This window comes from Anguilla rostrata, chromosome 3, assembly GCF_018555375.3.
Source record: "Anguilla rostrata isolate EN2019 chromosome 3, ASM1855537v3, whole genome shotgun sequence".
Taxonomy (NCBI): Eukaryota; Metazoa; Chordata; class Actinopteri; order Anguilliformes; family Anguillidae; genus Anguilla; species Anguilla rostrata.
In genome coordinates, this window is record NC_057935.1 from 70,791,800 (window position 1) to 70,814,075 (window position 22,276).

Here is a 22,276-nt window from a genome sequence, read left to right on the forward strand (position 1 = left end):
CTCACTCACACACACACACACACACACACATACTGTACACATACATGCACACATACACACGCTCACATATACACACACTAAGAAACACACACAGGCACGCACACTCACACACACACACACACACACATACTGTACACATACACTCACTCATACACACACATGCACACACACACACACACACACATACACACACATATACACACACACACTTACAGGTGCGCACGCACACACACAATGACGCGGTCTCCTGAGATGAACGGGTCAGCAGCAAACTTTGGGCTGACGCGGGGAGAATCTCGCGGGGAGATGATCTGTCAGTCTTGGCCGTTTCTCTGATAAGAGTCTGTCGGTCCAGTCTTCAGTACACCTCCACAGCAGACCTCTGAACACAAAATCAGCACCAGGGCCCGCTATATCTGTCACTCAGCTCACCCTTTATCAAGCAATAAAGCTTTCACAGGCCACCGACTACGCTAGTGCAGAAGAGCAGGGCATTAGCGTGCAAAAACATCTTCAGTCTGTTATTAACCATTGTTGCCATTTTTCATGAATTAAAATTCTTGTTTTATTGATATTCATGTTGTGCTGAAAGCCTGACGATGTGAACTGTCTCCGGAAAGTTGGGCTGCATGCTAGTTATGATCGTTGTTTCGTTGTGGGACAACACTTAGAAAAGAACGTTACCCATACGGTCCAGGAGCATGTTCATTTTTCCAATCGGGTTCTGTTAAAGTCACAGAAACCGTTTCCAGGTCTACAAAAACTTCTTTAAAAAAAACGAAAAAAAACCTCCTACCTACACACTACATTTTTGGAGGGTTAGTATGTTACACACAAGCTTTAATGGTAGTCTTCCCAGATGGTAATCTTTTAGTTATGATAAAACATCATTGAGGTTACGTGTCAAAAATATTTTAAGAATGTTCTGAATGAAAGTGTTGAAATGACAGATGTGTTCAGCGTGGCTAGCATTCCCATAAATGAAAGAAACGTGAATGACCATCCCCAGTACAAATTTATTTTTAACTTGAATAACAAACTGATTTTTTTTCCTGGGGTAATTCCTGTCCCCTTCAAAACGAGAACATTTTCTTTCATGGTCTTCCTTTTTCCCTCTCACTCATTCTTATCCCCTCCTTTCCTTCATCCCCCTTTTGCTTCTGTATTTCTCGTTCCTCTTTTTTGAATTTCAAGTCACTCTATCTTGCTCCTTACGCCCCCCTCTCTCCCTCTCTCTCTTCCTCCTTCCTTCCCTCCTTCCTCTCTTTTCCTCTGCCTGCACTGAGCGTGCTCAGACCGGCAGCAGACCGCTCTCTGCCCTCTGCTTCCTGTGTGTGGCACAGCTGGCTGTGAGCGCCGGGTCAGAGCCAGGAGCCAGAGCAGAGAGAACCGCTGGGAGGGAGAGAGAGAAAAGGGGGGGAGAGAGAGAGAGAGAGGAGAGGGAGAGAGAGAGAGAGAGAGCAGAGAGAAAGAGAGAGAGGGAGAGAGAGAGAGGGAGAGGGAGAAGAGAAGAGAGAGGAATAGAGAGGGAGAGAGAGAAAGGGAGAGAGAGGAGAGAGAGGAATAGAGAGAGAGAGGGATAGAGAGGGAGGAGAGAGAAGAGAGAGGAGTGAGGGCTAGAGAGATATAGGGGGAGAGAGGGATAGAGAGAGAGAAAGAGAGGAAAAGGGATAGAGGGGGCGAGAGCTAGATAGAGGGAGGGAGAGATAGGAATGCAAAGGGAGAAAGGGATAGAGATAGAGGGATAAAGAGGGACAGATAGAGGGAAAGGAAGACAAGAACCACTCATTCACTTTATTTGTTATACTTCTTTGTGATATTAATGCATTTAACTATTTTAAAAAGCTGTAGCAGTGCATGTATGACTAATAGTCGTGTTATAAATGTGAAACTATAGCAGAGTGGGGAAATGTGCTTTGTGTACACAGAGTAGTGCAGTGGAGTTTAGACTCTCGTGTGTGTTTGAGTTTGTGTGCGTGTGTGTGCGTGTGTGTGTGTGTGTGCGTGTGCGTGCGGGTGTGTGTGTGTTTGAGTTTGTGTGCATGTGTGTGTGTGTGCGTGTGTGTATTTATGTTCACAGATCCCTTGCAATTATCTCTGAATATACTAGCAGCAGTTTAGAGCATGATGATATCATTGCGATTTATTAATCCTTTAAGGTGTAGAATCACAAATGTGCAATTAGAATTTTCTTAACTGAACATTCCAATGCCGATGTCACAATCACTACTGGTAACTGAAAGTGAAGTAGTTCTACAGCACCTGCTTGGAATTTAAGAAAAAAGCATCCCAAAATTAATTTAGTTATTTTATAAGAACAAAATATAAAATAATTTTTTTTTTTTTAAAACCTCCTCTTCGTAAGGTTAGTAATAATCATAGTGACCCCGTGGATTTCAGCAGTAAGTGATGACAAACTATGAATGTAAATGATATTTCAATATTTCAGCTGCTGTCTACACTCAATATGTCTCATGCCAATAAATTATATTTATTTAATATTGCACTATAAATTTTTTTTAGTTATTTTTATTGTCTCCCAGGACTATAGCGTGCGGTCTGAAGTGAGTATGGAGCAGACAGGTGCGTTTCAGTGACGGTCAGTCTGTTCATATTCCCGTTCTGGCTCCCAGTCGGTTTCAGTATTTAAAACAATAAATTTTTTAAAATCATTTTGTGTGCCGTGTCCAGATCTTAGGCCGCATAATTTTATTTATTTATTTTTTTTGTTGTCAGTAACACTTCCCCACTGTTAAAGAGATGCGTTTTTACAGTGTCTGACTGCAAACAACAAGACCCAAAGTACAATCACTTATGCGTAGACGGTCGGTTTATAAACCTTTATTCAGTGCAGCTATTCAGGTTGTCATCTTTAAGAAAGGGAATAAAATCACTTTCTGAGTTTCCGAGAACCTTCAGCTCGGGTTAAAAAATTCAATTATTTTTTTAAACCAGCACAGCTCCCCCTGCTGGCCAACGTGATCAACCGGTTGAATGAGGCCTACTGGATTCCCCTTTGACCTCTGTAACGAGCGCTGGCCCTACTTAGCCAGTGTTCGCACAGATGTGTAACGGTCCTTGCTGGGAGTTGCTCACCGCTTGGCACAGTGTATTTACTGTGCGAAGTGCCTGCCCTGTGCGGTTGATTAGCTCCTTTCATGTTGGGGGGGGGCGGGGGGGCGGGGGGGGGGGTTATTTACCTCCTCAGTCAAACGGTTTTCAGCGGAGGCAGATCCAGGCTGAGATACAGAGTCAGGGCCCTCGACAAGGATCAGCTGCGCCGGAAGGTTCCGTGAGTTCAAGCCGAGACTTGTCAGGTAGGGCTGAACGGTGGCATTACTGAGAGAGAGAGAGAGAGAGGGAGTGAGAGAAGTACAGTACATTAGAATAGGATTCAGTTTGCCGAGGTCCTGGGTTTCTCGTTATATGTAGATATGATGCTGTGACTGCACTATAAACGCTTTCGCGATAGATCAACCTTGATTTAGTCCGGTTCAATCTGATCATGCCGGGGTTTTCAACCTTTTGCGATCCCGGAACCCCCCCAGCCAGGCTCAAAGGCATCCAGGGGGCCCCCCCACCATAAATTACAAAGGGTTATATTGAAATATTTTCCCAAAACTATACAGAGTCAATGCATATCAAGTCTGGCCAGGGATCCCCTACAGTACCTTCAAGGACCCCCAGGGGGTTGAAAACCGCGGTGATAGAGTAAATTTGGTCCATCGTTGTGGGCTCACATGTTAGAGTAAAATGAATCTCAGCATTTTGCCGTCATGTCCGCGACTTAGCTGGTGAACTGTGAGGCTTACCTGAACGAGCGACTCCTGACAGCGCGAGCTTCGGAGAAAGAGAAAGAGTGTGAGAAGAAAGGAAGAGGAAAGGGGGGGATAGACAAGCAGGCAACATCGGAAAAGAGAAAGCGAAGTGCCGTAGTAAGGTGGAGAAACGGAATGTGGGCTCACCCAGCTCACAGAAGGGACCGTCCCAGAGCTTTGGGTAGCAAGCTGGGTAGCAGCTCTGGGTAGCAAGCTGGCAGCATCCCCCTGTAGTCCTTGCATCCCCATCAAACCCTCTCTGGGGCTCGAGTCTCTCAATAACTGCTTTATTATTATACTGGATGGGGGGGGAAGATGGAGCTGCATATTCAGGAAGAGCAAGAGTTTGCTCTTCCTGAATGCCGTGCAAGAAAACTGTTTATTAGAAGCAGACCTTTGAGTTAGAGACGTCTTTGTCTCTTGTTAGCGAGCGAGGGGGGGAAAATGAAACGGTCTCGTCAGAGTTATTAAGATTTATAAGCATTAATTACACACATCCCTCCCTCTCTTCCCAGATTAGGATCTGGGTTGGGTTCAGTGGAAATGATGAGCTGGTGACACGTGGTCGACACCACAGTGTACAGCAGGGCTGCCCAACCCTGCTCCTGGAGATCTACTGTCCAACCCTAACAAAGCACACCTCATTCAACAGCTAGAGCAGGGCTGCCCAACCCTGCTCCTGGAGATCTACCATCCTGTAGGCTTTCACTCCAACCCCTAACAGAGCACACCTCATTCAACAGCTAGAGCAGGGCTGCCCAACCCTGCTCCTGGAGATCTACTGTCCTGTAGGCTTTCACTCCAACCCTAACAAAGCACACCTCATTCAACAGCTAGAGCAGGGCTGCCCAACCCTGCTCCTGGAGATCTACTGTCCGACCCTGAGAAAGCATACCTCATTCAACAGCTAGAGCAGGGCTGCCCAACCCTGCTCCTGGAGATCTACTGTCCGACCCTGAGAAAGCATACCTCATTCAACAGCTAGAGCAGGGCTGCCCAACCCTGCTCCTGGAGATCTACTGTCCTGTAGGCTTTCACTCCAACCCCTAGCAAAGCACACCTCATTCAACAGCTAGAGCAGGGCTGCCCAGCCCTGCTCCTGGAGATCTACTGTCCGACCCTAACAAAGCACACCTCATTCAACAGCTAGAGCAGGGCTGCCCAACCCTGTTCCTGGAGATCTCGTGTAGGTTTTTATTCCAACCTTAACCAAGCACACTTCTTTCAACAGCTATAGGAGATCTGCTGTCCTGTAGGTTTTCACTCCAACCCTAACAAAGCCACACCTTCAACTGCTTATTGAGTTGCTGCTAAGTAGAATCAGGTGCCAAATTAGGGTTGGAATGAAGACCTCTTGGAAGGTAGATCTCCAGCAGCAGGGTTGGGCAGCCCTGGTGTAGAGGAAGGCAGGACTCTCATCTCGCCTTAGAGGAAAAAACGGACAGACGCAAGTCACAAGAAACTCACTGCGGAGTCCTGTCGCCGATTAGATCTCCTTGGGTTCAGAAGCTGCTCGCTTGGGGAATTTCTTTGGCAGTCAGAAAGTGTCTTTGCTTTAATGACGTGACACAGTGATATATCCAGAGCGGGGGTAACACCAGCTCTGTGCTGTTGGTTCCCACTGCCCCCCTGTACCTTGAAGTGTGCTGTTTAGTCACATGGTGTTACGCTGCATGGTACTCTGGTGCTGGCAGGTTTGCCGACTCTCACGTTTTGGGCAGCAGACGCAAGCTTTCAGGCTCTGTCTCACTTTCACTCTCGGGAAACGCAAACAAATCTCAGTGCAAACGAAACGGTAACACCTCAATCGCTCACCACCCCGGTCCCAGACCTCAGTCGCCCCCCTACCACCCACAAACGGAATACGTCTCACGCCAGCTCACCAAACCTTCCCTCTTCACCTTTCACGGTGAGAACCCTTTGAGAGCCTCCAACAGGTGCGCACTCATCCAGAACCAGAACAGAGATCTGGGTTTGCTCCTTGTCATCGAAAGACTTTCCACCACCCGGCTTTTTATCCAAAACACGTTTCCTTTTGTGTTCTTTTGCCTCCCGTGGAGTACTCATACTCTAGCAAAGCCAATAAAGCGCTGGAAGAAAGAGAGGACTTGGCTGTGATTGGTTGGAGAGTGAGGGGGCGGGATTTGTTCCATACAGAAGAGAACTTGGCCCTGATTGGTTGAAGAGTGAGGGGGTGGGATTTGTTTCATACAGAAGAGAACTTGGCCCTGATTGGTTGGAGAGTGGGGGGGCGGGATTAGTTCCGTATACAGAATACTCTGTTTATGTTGGAAAGGAGTATTTAATACCCACTATTAATTCTGTATGTGTGTGTTTTTGTAATCATGCGAAGCTATTGTTTGAGGACCAGCTGTCAGTTTATTATCCCAGCACTACAACCAATTTAAATTAAAGCAGAATCAAAGGATCGCCTGCAGTCTCTGACTTGTATGTTGTGGTAAACTACGTTTTGATTGAACTCTTACTAGAACCGCAACACTTTTTTGACTTTTCAGAACTTTTTACTCTTGATTCTCTATTATGTATCTGCTCCTGAATCAACACAAATAATTTAACCAAATGTGCATTTTTGCCAAACTGTAGTTTTTTTGTCAGACCGAGACTCAAGTATTTTATTTTTTTATGGGGCTTCATATTTTATGCAGATGAGGGGCTTTGCTAAGTTGTGTTTTATTCTGTTTTCCTGTTTTGTGAAAATGAAAACAGTTCTGAGTGAAAGTTGATGAACAGAGGGAGAGAGGAACAGTGGTGCGATGCGATGACTTTGCTCTCAGCGACTGGGTTGGGAAAACAAACAGAGGGGGCTTGGCAAAGGGCCTCGCACTGTCCAGGAAACTCACTTCTGTGTGTTCTTTGTACCTCCCTCTTAGTCTCCCTCTCCCTCTCTCTTTCTCTCTCTATCACTTTCTCCCTCCCTCTCTCTCTCCCTCTCTCCCTCTTACTCTTTCACTCCCTCACTCTCTTTCTCTCCTTCCCTCCCTCTCTCTCACTTCCTCTATGCCTTTTACATAGTCTTGCTCTGCTTCACTTTCATGCATGTGTATATACACAGATGCATACACACATCCATGCGCGTGCACACACACACACACACACACACACAAGCACTCACACACTCACACTCTCTCTCATACACACACACACATACACACACACACACACACACACACTGACAGGCTCCCTCTCTCTGTAAGATGAATCCTGCCACTCTGTTTTGTAATATTCACACACACCCGCACGCATGTGCACACGCACACTCACACACACACTCACACACACACACTCTGACAGGCACCCTCTCTCCCTCCCTCCCTCTTTCTCTGTAAGATGAATCATGCCCCTCTGCGCTGTAACATTCACACGCAGCTCCAGGTCAGCCCATCTGGCCCTCTGGTGCCCTTTTAATACTTGGCAGTTAGCCCCACACTCTGGCAGTCGGTCTAATAGGTATTACTCATATTAACAGTTTGGCAAAAGAAACGGGGCTTTCTGGAAACTGTCCAATCCCCTCTACCCGCCCCCCAACACTCAATTAGCCCGTGGCCATGCCACCCTGTCGGCCTCGGTCCAAAACGCCTGGTGCTCTGTGGCCGGGGCTGGGGGCTGCATGGCTAGCTCTTAGATGGGATAGAACACTGATGTCCGACTGCAAATGGTTTCGGTGGAACCAGTAAGGCGCAACGTTCTTCCCCTCGAATCCGGGAGGGTTGCTGTGTCTCCCGGTTCTTGACGTGTTCTCGCACTTCGTTTGTTTTCAATTGGCTAAAGAGTCAGCACACCTCATTTTCAAGGCTGAAGCTGGCTGCTGATTGGACAGGAAATTACAAAAAACCGCTGCCCTCCTGTACTGGTATATACTGTCTTTTCTGTCCCAGCTGCCCTCCTGTACTGGTATAAATACTGTCCTTTCTGTCCTAGCTGCCCCCGTGGCATTGGTATAACTGCCTTCTGTCCCAGCGCCTCCTGTCTGGAATGTCCTTTCTGTCCCAGCTCCCTCCTGTCTAGCGTTATACTTCCTTCTGTCCCAGCTGCCCTCCTGTACTGGTATATACTGTCCTTTCTGTCCCAGCTGCCCTCCTGTACTGGTATATACTGTCCTTTCTGTACTGGCTGCTAGCCGTGGGCATTGAGGCTTAAGCTAACCTCTGTCAGAGACTCTGTTGGGTGTCACATACAGATGTACCCAACCTCCCCCCCCCGTGTCCCTCCCCAGCCCTGTTTACATTCCCCGCTGATGCTGGTGCAGAACGACGTGCCCTGGCGTGGTGCAGCCTGCCGATAAGAGAGATAACCTGATCAGGGACCGCCATGCTCCTCTACACAAACGCCTTTGATTTATCTGTGTGCGTGTGTGTGTGTGTGCGTGTGTGTGTGTGTGTGTGTGTTGATGCATGTGTGTGTGTGCGCACGTGTGTGTGTGTTTGTTTGTGTGCGAGTGTGTGTTTGTGCGTACGTGTGTTTTTGTGTGTTTATGCGTACGTGTGTGAGTGTGTGTGTTTGTGTGTGTTTGTGCGTACCTGTGCTCGCGTGTGTGTGTGTTTATGCGTACGTATGTGTGTGTGTGTGTGTGTGTGTTAGTGTTTATGCGTACGTGAGTGAGTGAATGTGTGTGTTTACGCGTGCGTGTGTGTGAGTGTGTGAGTGTGTGTGTGTGTGTGTGTGTGTTTGTGCATATGTACGTGTGTCTGTGCGCTTTCTCCTGTATGCTCTGTGTCTGCACATGTCCTCTGATAAACAGTCTCCTGTAGAAGACTGGCCTGCACAGGGCTGTGTGTTGGGCAGAGCTGTTCCAGGAAGTCCGTCCTTGCCCTCTCCCGTTGACCTTTGACCTTAGATCCTTTGACCCCCCAACTCTCTCCCCTCAGACCGTCTTAACGCTTCTCCTCACCGTCTCTCAGGTTCCATCGGAGGTGAACAGTACAGAAAGTAAAAGTCCTCCCCAGAATTTTATGCCAATCACCTGGATTTTATTTGCTATTTAGCGCAGTTCTTCAGCCAGGAGGTAGAGCGACTTGGTGAAAATCAGCCGGCCGAGTTTATGGGTGGAAGAAACACACAGGGCAGGACTTTGACTTTCTGACCCCACCTCTGGCCTTTTGGGCACCTCCTAATCCTCCTGCTAGACCTCATCCTCTGCCCCTCCCCCTCTTCATTCCCCCACTGCTCCAGCACCCACTGACCCCCTCTCCCCCCCCCCGTCTGTCTCCGCAGGCCCTTACCCTCTGGTGGGAGCGCCCCCCGGTGGCGGTTGGCGGCAGATGGAGCGCGGAGGCGGCGGCGGCGGGGGCGGGGAGAGCCCCCGGAGGCTGGACAGTCCCGAGAGGAGGGGCAGCCCGGAGCTCAGCGGCGCCCCCCCGGGGAAGGTGGGGCGGCTGGATCTGAGCGCCCCCCCGCCGGGGAAGGCCGGGCGGCTGGAGCTGAACGGGAGCCCCACGGGACCCCGCCTGCGCCACAACGGGGGTCCCCTCAGGCCCCTGGGAGGTACGCGGCCCGCCAGCGCTCACCCCGAATCCGCCCCGGGCCCCCTCCGGCAGCCGTCTGCCCTGGCGCGGGGCAATAGAACAATGGAGCATTTTCACGGAGGGGGGGGGGCGGCAATAATAGCGACAGGAACAAGTCGGGGTAATTACAGAGACACTGATGTGAATGCCATGTCGGGGGGGGGGGGCGGGGGGAGCCTGATAGTGACCAAAGGGCAGCAAAAACCCCCTCCTATCAGACCTCAGCATGCAGCGGAGAGAGAGAGAGAGAGGGAGAGGGGGGGGAGGGAGGGGGAGAGAGAGAGAGAGGGGGGAGAGAGGGAGAGAGTATGTGTGTGTGTGAGAGACAGAGGAAGAGGGAGAGAGAGGAAGAGAGAAAGGGGGAGAGAGAGAGGGAGAATGAGTGGGTAAGAGTTACAGAGAAAAGAAAGCAGCTAAAATTATTTGAATAAAATAATTATTCATTTATTAAATTTTAAGTAATTTAATTAGTGATTCAAGTAGAAAATATTAAGTAGTACATAACTTCAATAAGCTGGACACACAGCCAGGAAGAAAGGCAGGATGGATTGGTGCAGTGAAGGGCTCTTTGAAATTGAATGTATCTCTTCAGAACCACAATGGGGAATGGGCCACACACACGCACACACACACGCGCACACACACACACACACGCACACGCACACACACACGCACGCACACACACACACACGCGCGCACGCGCACACACACACACACACACACACACGCACGCACACACACAGCTGCTCTCTGGCTGAGTGACTGACAGCGATGCTGGAGGACCTGCGTGTGAGTGTGTGTGTGTGTGTGCGCGCGGGTGCGCGTGTGTGTGTGTGTGTGTGTGTGTGGGTGTGTGTGCGCGTGTGTGTGTGTGCGTGTGTGTGTGTGTGTGCGCGTGTGAGTGTGTGTGTGTGTGCGTGTGTGTGTGTGTGTGCGCGTGTGAGTCGGGCGCCTGGATTTATTTTGTCACTCTGGCTTTCGCACATTTAATTGATTTCCCCAGAGTTGCCCCTCGGTGTGGAACACCAGAGCAGAGGGTTCGAGCGTGGCTCCCGTCTCGAACCCCGCGCACGTCGGGGTCAAGCGTCCGAGCAGATAAAACACGCCGTCGGTTTCCGTGGATAAAAATCCGCCTGCTTCCTCTCAAATTCTCCGCGTGCGCGAGGGAAGACGACAGTGTGTGAATATCAACGTTTAATCGGAGCCAATTCAATTTAATTCAATTCAATTCGGTTCAATTCAAAGAGCTCTATTGGCACGGAGGTAATGAAACAATATTGCCAGAGCAGGTAGAGTCGACGTACGTCGGGGCTGCACGCTGGAGATCTTCCGTACTTCAGGTTTTCATTTCGACCCTAACGAGGCGCGCGTCATTAAGCAGCTAGGGATCTGGCGTTGAGCTGCTAATTAGTAGAATTAGGTGTGGCAAACTAGGGTCAAAATGAAAACCTGCAGGACGGTAGATCTCCAGGAACAGGGCTGGGCAGCCCTGCTGTACATGAAGAAACAAGGTTCAACCTTTCATGGTTTTTAATAGCAGATATGTAGGGATAGACGCCCTTTATGTCTGTAGAGGAAGTCAGGCTCATCTCCAGCGCGGTGGGGATGGTCAGTGGAGCTCATGCTGTGACTGGTGCCGGGGTTCAGAAGGTACGATGGCATGGACACGGCAGCAGAGAGTGTTTGATCTCTAAAGCACCTGAAGCCTAATTTATACTTCGTCGCAACGACACGACAGTGTCTCTTAACAAAAAAAAATGGCGTTATTTTCGACACTCTTCCTCAACGTCGCGCACCTCCGGAACTAGGGTTTCACGCAGTATAATTGGCCAATTTTACAAAGGTGAAAAAAACGGTCGGGAGTTTGGAGTCTTGTTACCATAGAGACAATAGAATCCTCGTCACAGGCCTTCGCCGAAGTTTAAATGCCAAGTGCCAGATGCCGTTGTCATTCTTTTGTTGAGCGACACTTTTTGAAAGTGTCGATGTGGCAGAGTATACATTTTTCTTCAGCGTCGCAGAAAGAAGCAATATCCTTATGTACTGGGTCACTTGCTCGACACAAACACGAATGAATCCTACAGCTGACATCCAACCATATTCTAAAGGGCACGTACACCTGTAAGAGCTTAAAAATTTATCTTAAATGTAAGTATTAAGCTTAATCATTTATTTTGGTATTAATGCTCAATTTGCTTTATAATTGTTTTTGCAGTAGCAAGAAACGATGTAGCTTGACGGGTGTCTTAATGACAAAAGTCACGTTTTGCTTGATCCGGTGACGTTGTGGTTCTGGCTTTTCCGGAATGCCAACTCCGGCTTTACTTCAGAGGTGACTCGTAAAGGGTAGAATTCCGGGGCGTCGCCAGGTAAAGCAACACGTTTGGGAATAAATAATGAACAGAGGGAGAGAAGGAGAGAAGGAAGGATTAATTGGCTTGGTAACAACTAGAGCAGAAGAGAAGAGTTTAGGGAACTGGACTTATGATTAGAGGGTTGCAGGTTTCAGTCCAACAGGTTGTGAGTGGTTTAGCACCACTGTAGCATTTTCAAGCGACATACGCACGTCACATTCTTTAGTAAACATACAGTCATGAATGGACAATATACAGAAGACATTGGTAAAAAGATAAGCTGTGTAAAGTTACTCTGGATGAGAGCATCTGCTTGGTGGATATGTAGCATAACATGACATTTCCAGGCCTCTAAATGACAAAATATTGGGTAGGACAACGAGGAAGTGATCGAGTAAGAGGTGTGCAGGACCTGGAATATGAATCTGGAAAATGAGTGTGGTCCTTGGAATGATGGAAAGGGGACGAAGGAGAGAGATGAAAAGCAGACGGTGTTGGGGAGTGGGAGAGAAGAGAGTGGTAAGAGAGAGGGAGGGTGGGAGAGAGGGAGGGAGAGGGGGGAGAGAGAGAGAGAGAGGGAGAGCACTAGCGAGAGCTGCTCAGTGTTGACAGTTATATTTTCCTGTTGGGGGAAATTCACTTACTTGAATTGGCAGCGGCCGCCTGTCTGTAATTCACTCCATAAGAGCGACCCGGACCGGGAGCCGAGATGATTAACGGGTAGGAAATAGAAATATAGGAATTGACTGATTAAAACAAGCGGAGGCAGAGGATGGTGGGAGGAAAGGATGGAGAGAGAGAGCGATGGATGGATTGGGGAGGAGGAGGGGGCTGCCATTTTTTTTCCGGCAGTCCTTATTATTAGTGTGGGGGGTTTGGGGTAAAGATTTTGCTCTTGGGGGTTAATTAATTGTGACTCGACAGAAGGCCCCAAGAACAAAGCACCCTTTCTAAATAAGAGGGTTTTTTTGGAAGGGGGTGGGGGGGAGGGGTGCAGGTGTGTAGAAGGAACTAGCTTTGTCACCATCCTTACTGGCCTAGACCCCCCCCCCTTTCCAAAAAAGAAAAAGTAAATAAATAAATAAAATGAACACTGAACAATAATGAAGAGAAATGATCAAACAGCTAGGCTGGGCAGGGAGGGAGGGGTCACACACACTCTTACAGACAGCAAAGGAAGAATGGATCACGGCTATATTGTAATTTGTCACTATTTGTCGGTGCTTGAAAGGCCCTGATGCCACGACTGCTTGTATTTCTCCTCCGTACAGTATTAAAGGGAGTAATGGAAGTCTCACAGGGACTGTGATCCGCATCCTTTGTAGAGCAGCAGCTGGACATGCTGTAGGGCTTTACAGCCAACGGGAAGTGATTTTACTGCCCAAGTGAACAGAACTGGCCAATCCACTCCTCTCTCCCACATTACCTACTCTGTTTCCCTCTCTCTCTCTCTCTCTCTCTGTCTGCCTCTCCCTCCCACTTTCCATCTCTGTCCCTCTCTCACCCTCTTTCCCTCTCTCTCTCTCTCTCTCTCCGTCCACAGGCCTGATGATCCCGGTGTTCTGCGTGGTGGAGCAGATGGAAGGGGGCGGAGTTGGGGGCCTGGGGATGGACGGGGAGGGGCGGGAGGAACACGCGGAGTTCGTTTTGGTGCGCAAGGACATCCTCTTTACCCAGCTGGTGGAGACGGCCCTGCTGGCCCTGGGGTATTCCCACAGTTCCGCTGCCCAGGCACAGGGTAAGTCAGGGGCGGGCAGGGGCGGGGCAGGGCGGGGCAGGGGCGGGGGGTGGGGAAGGGAAGGGGCGGGGTAGGAGGGTGGGGCAGGGAGGGGCGGGGCAGGAGGGCAGGACAAGTTTATACTGTATAGAAGTGCATTCTGGGTAAAAAAAATACAACCCCCAAGTGCTGGTCCAGAAGCCAGCTAATACAGGCTCCAATCTAACCCTTTTGTTTGTACAAACGTCTAATCTGTAAAAGTCCGCAAATTGCCACTTGCGAAAAGGAGGAGACCGACTGGAAATGTGTTCAACATGAACGGAACCAAAGGGAGAGAGAGAGAGCGTCTCTACCCAGGGTGTCCTCTCTGAAGAGAGCCGGCGTGGCTGCTGATTTTTTTAATTTATTCTTTTACGCTCAGCACTAAGACACCTGCTTCTACTTGTTAATGTCTTGACTGAAGACCGTGATTAATTAAATGGTTGACTCAGGCGTCGTAGTGCTGGTCTAAAACAAAAACCTGCATCCACGCCGGCTCTTTTAAGATAAGGTTGAACACCCCTGATCGATACAAATCATGAGAAAAATGAGCGAAGAAATAAAAGAAGGAGTAAAGGATGGATCATTCCTTTATTCCTCCCTTTATTTGTCCTGTAAATTTTCAAAGCTAATAACATGCTTATTACCATTGTATTACACCTTTATAGAGGTGAGTATCCCTTCAGTAGCAAGGAGAGAAGTGTCGGCGGTCCGTTGAACACGCACAGGGTTCAGACCGCATATTTCTCGATTCCTGGAGAGCTGGGTATGCGCTGTTTCCCATTACAAGCGCTTCCCATTTGTGGCTGAGTGTAATTCCGTAAATCTGCTGCGTAAATTTCAGCTTGCTCTGGACCCCATAAAATGATAAATCAAACCCCTCCCCCCCCTCCCCCCCCCCAAAAAAAACACCAACGACCAAGTTGCTTTTTTTGACTGTAGAACACGAACAAATTAATCGGAGGATCGTCTTTAAAACACGTTCCCCGTTAACCGCGGCCCGCGACTGTGATATCGAGCCAATCAGCGGCTTAATTGGATAAAGTGGAGCAGTGGGTGAAACAAGACTCTGTAATCAGCACTCACAAGGCCCTCAAGGAATGAGCGTGAGCCTCCCTGCCTTCGGCGTGTTTATGGAGATTCCTCTCGTTCGTTTGTTATATGGAATATGGAACGTACCGTCTCAAAACAAAAAGGGGTGAAAAAGTTCCTGTAAAGGTACAAAACTCTTGTCATTGGCGTGGTACCCTATAGGTACCTAAAGTCATAATCCTAGCCAGCAGTACGTAATTCATTTGAACCTTTTTTTGTTGCTTGTAAAAGGTACTTATTAGTACCCAAATAGAACATTATTGTGCTCTTTGTTCACCAAAGACCAAAAATGTACCTCCCACTGCACCTTTATTTCTGAGAGTGTTTGCCTTGGGGTGACTCAAAATCCTGTCCCCAAACGCCAACCAAGTTGAACCTTGAGAGTGAAGGACAATCATGGAAGGTCTCTGCAGCCCCCCGCCCCCCAGGAAATATCACTTGGCAAAAAAAACATGGCAACACCCCTGCGACATTGAGCAGCCATTCAGCCCGGTGACGGACAAATCCTGGATCGAAGCGAAACATCACAGAGCTGCAAAATGAACACGCCACTATAGCAGAAACACCCGGCCACGAGAAAAAAAAAGGGAAGAAAAAAGAAAGAGAAGAAAGAGTGAGAGAGAGAGAGAGACAGCGGCAAACAACAAAGAAGCATAAAGGGGCCTTAGTAGTGAGCCTTCCCTAAATTCCTGCACTCCGTCCTGTAAACACACACATAAAACTGCCCTGGCTACACCCTCACCCCCCCCCCACCCTCCCTCCGCCCCCCCCTTCCAGTCCGCTCCTCCCCAAAATGAATACTTTTTGTTTTTTAAAATAAGCGTTTATGTTAAATGAATAATTTCTGGCTTAAATTATACATTTTTTCCCCTCTGCGGTTTACGACCAAAATTACACGGCGTCCCTGCTATTTTCCTCCCGTTTGAATTGTGTCCTGCGTAGCTGCTTCCCAGGGGTATTTTTACCCTCGTCCCAGAGCGCCGCTGCCTTTCTTTAATTAGCCCAGGCAGTAATTAACTGGGAGATATTGTTTATTTCAATTATAAGGGTCTGAAGGCTTTTATAGACACACATGGACACGTCTGTATTTTTAGGCTCCGGACAATTAACGGCAGTAATAATTTTCAGTAAAGCGAACATTGTTGTTTGCCAGAAAAAAAAAAAAAAATCCTTTTGTCAATTCCACAGATGTATTTATACGCCTGCTGAGATATACGTACATACACGCATGCAGCCAAACTGGTTAATCTGCAATACACAGTATCTGATGTGCTGACTATACAGCTGGATACTGCATATAATCTAATCTATCATTTTTTGTTGTAAATAAATCTAAGCTGCATTTCCCCCCCCCCCTCTTCTGACCTGGAAATCTGTTTTCGCAAATCGTGAGGTCAGACGCGAGTTCTTCGGCCAAAAAAGGGCTTTTGTCCGGGTGTCCGCTCCACCTGACGGCCGGATCGGTCCGCCCCCGCGGGGTCCCAGTGACGGCGTTAATAATCCGCTGCCCGCGCAAGAAAAACAAAATAAAAGGGTTGCGTGATTAACTGCCCAAACGCGGCCAGCGGGTCAGAGGGGTTTGGTCGGGTTCCAGCGGGTCTTAGTCACAATGGGAAAGTGGGACAGTCGAACAAACAAAACGGTGGCAGATGACTAAGACTTCCTGTAAGAGCAGTGTACTTTGACCCGACCCACTCCACCCCCCCATCGATGGCCGTATAAACACACGAGGACCCTGGTGTGGTTTGTGTAGGTTGGGGAGCCCCCCCTAGTTTGGGGGGGGGGTGGGCTAGAATGGGGAACAGGCTCGTCCACACTCTCAGAAAAAAAGGGTTCTTTGGGTTCTCCATACAGGAACCCATTCTAGTTCTTTACGGAACCCTCTAACCGTGTGAAAGTTCTGAGATTGCAGCAGTTCGCCCCACAAAGAACCCTTGAACTAGACACGGGTTCCCCTATGGAGACACAGAGGTGCCTTTTGGAACCCTTTCTTCTGACAGTGGCATCGTGTGTGGGTGTTACCTGACGCACACAAGTTAGCTCTGCTCACTCTGAGAACTATTCTGTGGGGGTGGGGGCTCCCCAACCAGGCCAAACCATCTCCGGGCCTCACGAAAAACGAGTGGGTAGGTGGTTTCCATGTAGAAACGACATCCTGTCTGTGGGCGATGTGTCATATAAAGACCTATATATAAAGGGGAAATACGAATGATCCGTTCGTTACTTCCTGTTTCCTGTTGCTGATCCCCACCTGACCTGTAGCACACACCTGTACCTGTCCTTGCATTGCTGTGAGGTATCGGCATAGGGCCGTGCTCTCTGGCTGCTGTACTTCAATGGGGTTGAGGGGCCACAGGAAGCCCAATAGGAGTGTAGCACAGTGGGTAAGGAACTGGACTTGTAACCGAAAGGTTGCAGGTTTGATTCCCGGGTAGGACACTGCCGTTGTACCCTTGAGCAAGGTACTTCATCGAAAATGCTTCAGTATATATCCAGCTGTATAAATGGATACAATGTAAAAATGCTACGTAAAAAAGTTGTGTAAGTCGCTGGATAAGAGCGTCTGCTAAATGCCTGTAATGTAGTGTAATGTAATAGAAACTGAACAGGAGAAGTCTATGCATAGCTCATAATAGAGAAGACACACTGATATCACAGTATATGCCCGCACCTATGCCAGGTATCTGGTCTGGCCAAGCTGGCCTTGGTGGGTTTTGGTGGCCCCTAAACAAGCATGTTCTTGTGGCCCCAAAGAGCTTCGACATTGAAATGGTCGTGACCCAAAACCACTGCATTAGTGTTTATGCCAGTGCCCAGCTCTGGGAGGTCAAAGAGGAGGTCAGAGATTAAATGCAGGGAGCAGGGAGGTGACGTGGCTGGACCCGCTGTTGTACGTCGCTCTGGATAAGAGCGTCTGCCAAATGCCTGTAATGACCCCCAAAATTGCCCCCCCAACCAGCCTGCCAGCATGCCAGCCTGCCTGCCTGTGGCAACAGGGCGTTCTGAATTGCGCAAGGAGACAATGAATAAGACAGCTAGAGTGCCGGGAATCAAAGCTTAACCAGCCACTGTAAACACACACAGGAAAAAGAGAGGGATGAAGGGAAGGGGTGGAGGGTGGAGGGTGGAGGGAGGGGGCATGGGGGGGGGGGGGGGAGTGCAGAGTCACACACAAATTGCCTTCATCTGGCTAATATAGGTTCTCCTCTGTATCTGGGGGATATGATCTCTGTAAATGCACTTAAAATAATGGGGCAAACGCGGAACATTCCGGACCTGTTGGGGCCCCCACAGCGTGTATAGTGCGTAAGGCCCAGCGGCTGGTGGGTCCCCCCCGGAGCGGGGCCTACCCCCGGCACGCCGAAGCCACCGTCCGGCTCCAGCACCGCGTCCGCGCGAACGGTCGAGAGGTCAAGGGTCAGAACCGAGCCCTCCATCTTCACTCAGTTACGCAGTGCACAGTAGTCCCGCCCCTCACAATCGCCAGGGAAACGGGCGCGTAAAATGTTCAGTGATTAATTTGGCCGCATGAGTCCAAAGGTCCGCATGTACTACTCTACCAGAGTTCATTTAAACACTGAACATTTTGCTGTACACGACCTCTGACCCTGAATCGGAGATGATAGAGGACATTGGAGGTAGATGAGGGAGTCCTAGAGAGGAGTCTTTACCATGTAGCCAGTAGATAACCAAAGTTCACCCTGAGCATCTTCGCAGCAATAATAATATAATTTCATCACTGCCCTGTACCAGTCACTCACACTTGACTAGTTTTGTTGGTTTCTGCGCATTCTTACGAAACCTCCTGGGACCACTGTGGACCTCCCCCCCCCAATCAGCAATCAGCACCCACCCCCACCCCGAGACAAAGAACCTGACAGAGGGAGAGAGAGAGAGAGAGAGACAGAAAAAGATAGAGACAGAGAGAGAGAGACAGAGGGAGAGAGAGAGAGAGAGAGAGAGAGAAGAGAAGAGAGAGAGGAGGAGAGAAAGAGGGAAAGAGACAAGAGAGGAAGAGACAGAGGAGAGGAGGAGAGAGAAGAGAGGAGAGAGAAGAGAGAAGAGACAGAGAGAGGGAGAGAGAGAGAGAGACGGAGGGAGAGAAAGAGAGGAAGAGACAGAGAGAGGGAGAGAGAGAGAGACGGAGGGAGAGAAAGAGAGGAAGAGACAGAGAGAGGGAGAGAGAGAGAGACGGAGGGAGAGAAAGAGAGGAAGAGACAGAGAGAGGGAGAGAGAGGGGGAGAAAGAGAGGAAGAGAGGAGAGAGAGAGAGAGAGAGAGGGAGAGAGAGAGAGGAAGAGAGAGAAAGAGGAAGGGAGAGAGAGAGAGAAGAAGGAGGGAGAGAGAAGAGAGGAGAGAGAAGAGAGAGGGAGAGAGAGGAGAGAGGAGAGGAAGAGACGGAGAGAGGGAGAGAGAGAGGGAGAGAAAGAGAGGAAGAGATGGAGAGACGGAGAGAGGGAGAGAGAGAGAGACGGAGGGGAGAGAAGGAGAGAGGAGGAGAGACGAGAGAGGGAGAGAGAGAGAGACGTGAGGGAGAGAAAGAGAGGAAGAGACAGAGAGGGGAGAGAGGGAGAGAGAGGGAGAGAAAGAGAGGAAGAGACGGAGAGAGGGAGAGAGAGAGAGAGAAAGAGAGGAAGAGACGGAGAGAGGGAGAGACGGAGGGAGAGAAAGAGAGGAAGAGACGGAGAGAGGGAGAGAGAGAGGGAGAGAGGGAGAGAGAGAGAGAGAGGGAGAGAGAGAGAGAGAGAGAGAGAGAGAGGGAGAGAGAGAGAGAGAGAGAGAGAGAGAGAGGGAGAGAGAGAGAGAGAGAGAGAGAGATCGCACGCATCCCCGTCCCGTCTGTGTTTGATTTAGCGGACGGTAATGCGATTAGCGTTGTTTAGCTTCGCAGTTCCAGCCGCAGTCGGGGGAGGGGGGGAGAGGGGGTCGGGGGGGGGTGGGGGGTGGGGGGGTGTGGGGGTGGGGGTGGGGGGGCGGGGGAATGCGTCTGTGTACACATCCACGCGGCGCTTTTTCCGCCGCGGCCGCGCGGGAGAGCGAGGAGACGCCGGGGGACTCTTAAAGGGCCGGCGCTCACCGCTGGGGGCGGGCGAGTGTCCGACCAGACACACTCTGGCACCGCACAGATAACTGGGCCGAAAATGTGTGACGTGTGTGACGTGTCGATGGCGAGAGGCGCTTACCTCCTGCGTGCTCTTGATTCAGGACCCCGCACCCTCACCCCCTACACTGTAGGACACTCTCCTCCTAATATGTGTGAAATTCAGAGGAGGAGAAGCTGTTTAAGTTCTCTACTTCCATCCACCCATTATCTAACCTGCTTATTAACGATCAGTGTTGCAGGGAGGCTGGACCCTATCCCAGCATGCACTGGGCTTGAGGCAGGAATACACCCTGGGCAGCTTGCACTCCCTGTTCAGGCTGGGGCTTACAGCAGAACTCTCACTGGGTCTGTCAGAACATTCAGTGGTTCAGTGGTTTAGGAGAAACACCTGTGGACTACATTACCCAGCATGCTCCAGGACACGCAAAGGGGCGGTCCACGTATAAAGGCAGCACCACCATTCTGTTTGTGCTTCAAAACAAACAGAGACGCTACGCTACGGGCTCTTCTCCAGTTGCTTTATGGGTTCATTAATCAATTATTAATCCATAACGCTGCGGAATATTAATTGGGGGGGGTTCTGACGTAATGCCCAGCCTTGAACTGTCCTGTTTTTGGGCGTGGTGGTGATCTCTGCACGTCTTTCCCGCCGTAAACACCCGCCCCCGCCCCTGTGTTTACGGCTAATGGCCCCAGCCGCCATCCAGAGCTTCAGCTGTCCCTGATGTCTTCCTGGCTGATAAGGGATTAATAGATAAGGCCTTATCTGCCCCACACTGTCCCTCCACCCGGTTTACAGCCCCAGGGCCTGCATGAAATACAGGTGAGCCTGAGAGAGAGAGAGAGGGAGAGAGAGTAAGAGAGAGAGGGAGGGAAGGAGAGAGAAAGAGAGATCTTCACCTGCTTCCTCTTATCTGTACAGACACGCACATTCATATATACAGCCTAATTGTCTTGCGCACACACTCTCTCGCATTCTTGCACTCTGACAAATACACGCACACGCACACACACATACACACACATTAGAACACATGTGCACACACACACACACGTACACACACGTGCACACACACACACGTACACACACGTGCGCACACACTCACACATACACTCGCACACACACACACACTCACACACGCGTACACACACGTGCGCACACACTCACACATACACCCGCACACACACACACACACTCACACACACACATACACAAACACGCGTACACACACACACACACACACACACACTCACGGCACATACAGCAGACACAGGCGCATATTCACGCTCTAATTTTCCTGAATGAACTCTCTGGGAGTGATGTAATCCCCCCGCTCTGTGATTGGCTGAGGGATCGTGTTACGGGCTCTGGCCCGGCGACTCGCACGAATGTGTCACGCCGCTGTCGCCATAGCGATGATGCAATGGCGTGATGCTGCATTGTGAGCTGATGAGGCCGTGTGGGTTAATGACTCTCTCTCTCTCTCTCTCTTTCCCTCCTTCCCTTTCTCCCGCTCTCTCTCTCTCTCTTTCCCTTTCCCTCCTTCCCTTTCCCCTGCTCTCTCTCTCTCCTTTCCCTCCTTCCTTTCTCCCTGCTCTTCTCTCTCTTTCCTCCTTCCCTTTCTCCCCCTGCTCTCTCTCTCTTTCCTCCTTCCCTTCTCCCCTCTCTCTCTCTCTCTTTCCCTTTCCCTCCTTCCCTTTCTCCCCCTGCTCTCTCTCTCTCTCTCTCTCTCTTTCCCTCCTTCCCTTTCTCCCCCTGCTCTCTCTCTCTCTCTTCCCTCCTTCCCTTTCTCCCCCTGCTCTCTCCCTCTCCCTCTTTCCCTGCTCTCCTCTCTCTCTCTCTCTCTCTCAGGGATAATTAAAGTAGGCCGCTGGAACCCGCTGCCCATCCAGTACCTGACTGACGCCCCAGAGGCCACCGTGGCAGACATGCTGCTGGACGTGTATCACATGGTCACACTCCGCATCCAGCTGCAGAGGTCAGAGTCTGGGGGGGGGGCACATTGGACGGGGGGCACATGGTCACACTCCGCATCCTGCTGCAGAGGTCAGAGTCTGGGGGTGGGTGGGGCACATGGTCACACTCCGCATCCAGCTGGAGAGGTCAGAGTCTGGGGGTGGGTGGGGCACATGGTCACACTCCGCATCCAGCTGGAGAGGTCAGAGTCTGGGGGTGGGTGGGGCACATGGTCACACTCCGCATCCAGCTGCAGAGGTGAGAGTCTGGGGTGGGGGCGAGGAGGTGGGGGGCACATATGGGAGGGGACGGGGGGGCACATGGTCACACTGTATTCAACAGCAGAGGTGAGAGGTCTGGGGGGAGCCCCTACGGGTTATAGGTTTGAGTGTAGCTTTGCACCCAGAGCCTTGCCTGCTGTGGTTATTGAGGCCCAGCGAGATCACTGTGAGGATGAGGATGTGTGGATGAGGAAGGAGCTGACTGTGGAGGGACAGGCTAACGGTTTCCACGGTTTCCACGGTTGCCACGGCTGCAGCTTCGCCAAGCTGGAGGACCTGCCGTCGGAGCAGTGGAACCACGCCACCGTGCGCAACGCCCTGAAGGAGCTCCTGAAGGAGATGAACCAGAGCACCCTGGCCAAGGAGTGTCCCCTCTCACAGGTACTAACCCTA

At 50.3% G+C, this 22,276-nt stretch overlaps 1 protein-coding gene across 2 annotated transcripts in view; it reads left to right on the plus strand.

The window, feature by feature from the left end:
• The window catches only part of satb2 (SATB homeobox 2), a 60,329-nt gene that overhangs the window by 12,979 nt on the left and 25,074 nt on the right, over positions 1-22,276 (plus strand). For both annotated transcript variants that reach the window (XM_064329591.1, XM_064329592.1), the window contains exons 2-5: positions 9,051-9,320; positions 13,238-13,432; positions 21,498-21,624; positions 22,141-22,264. In XM_064329591.1, coding sequence (XP_064185661.1) covers positions 9,098-9,320; positions 13,238-13,432; positions 21,498-21,624; positions 22,141-22,264 — 669 coding nt within the window. In that variant the 5' untranslated portion in view covers positions 9,051-9,097. The remainder of the gene's footprint in view (positions 1-9,050; positions 9,321-13,237; positions 13,433-21,497; positions 21,625-22,140; positions 22,265-22,276) is intronic.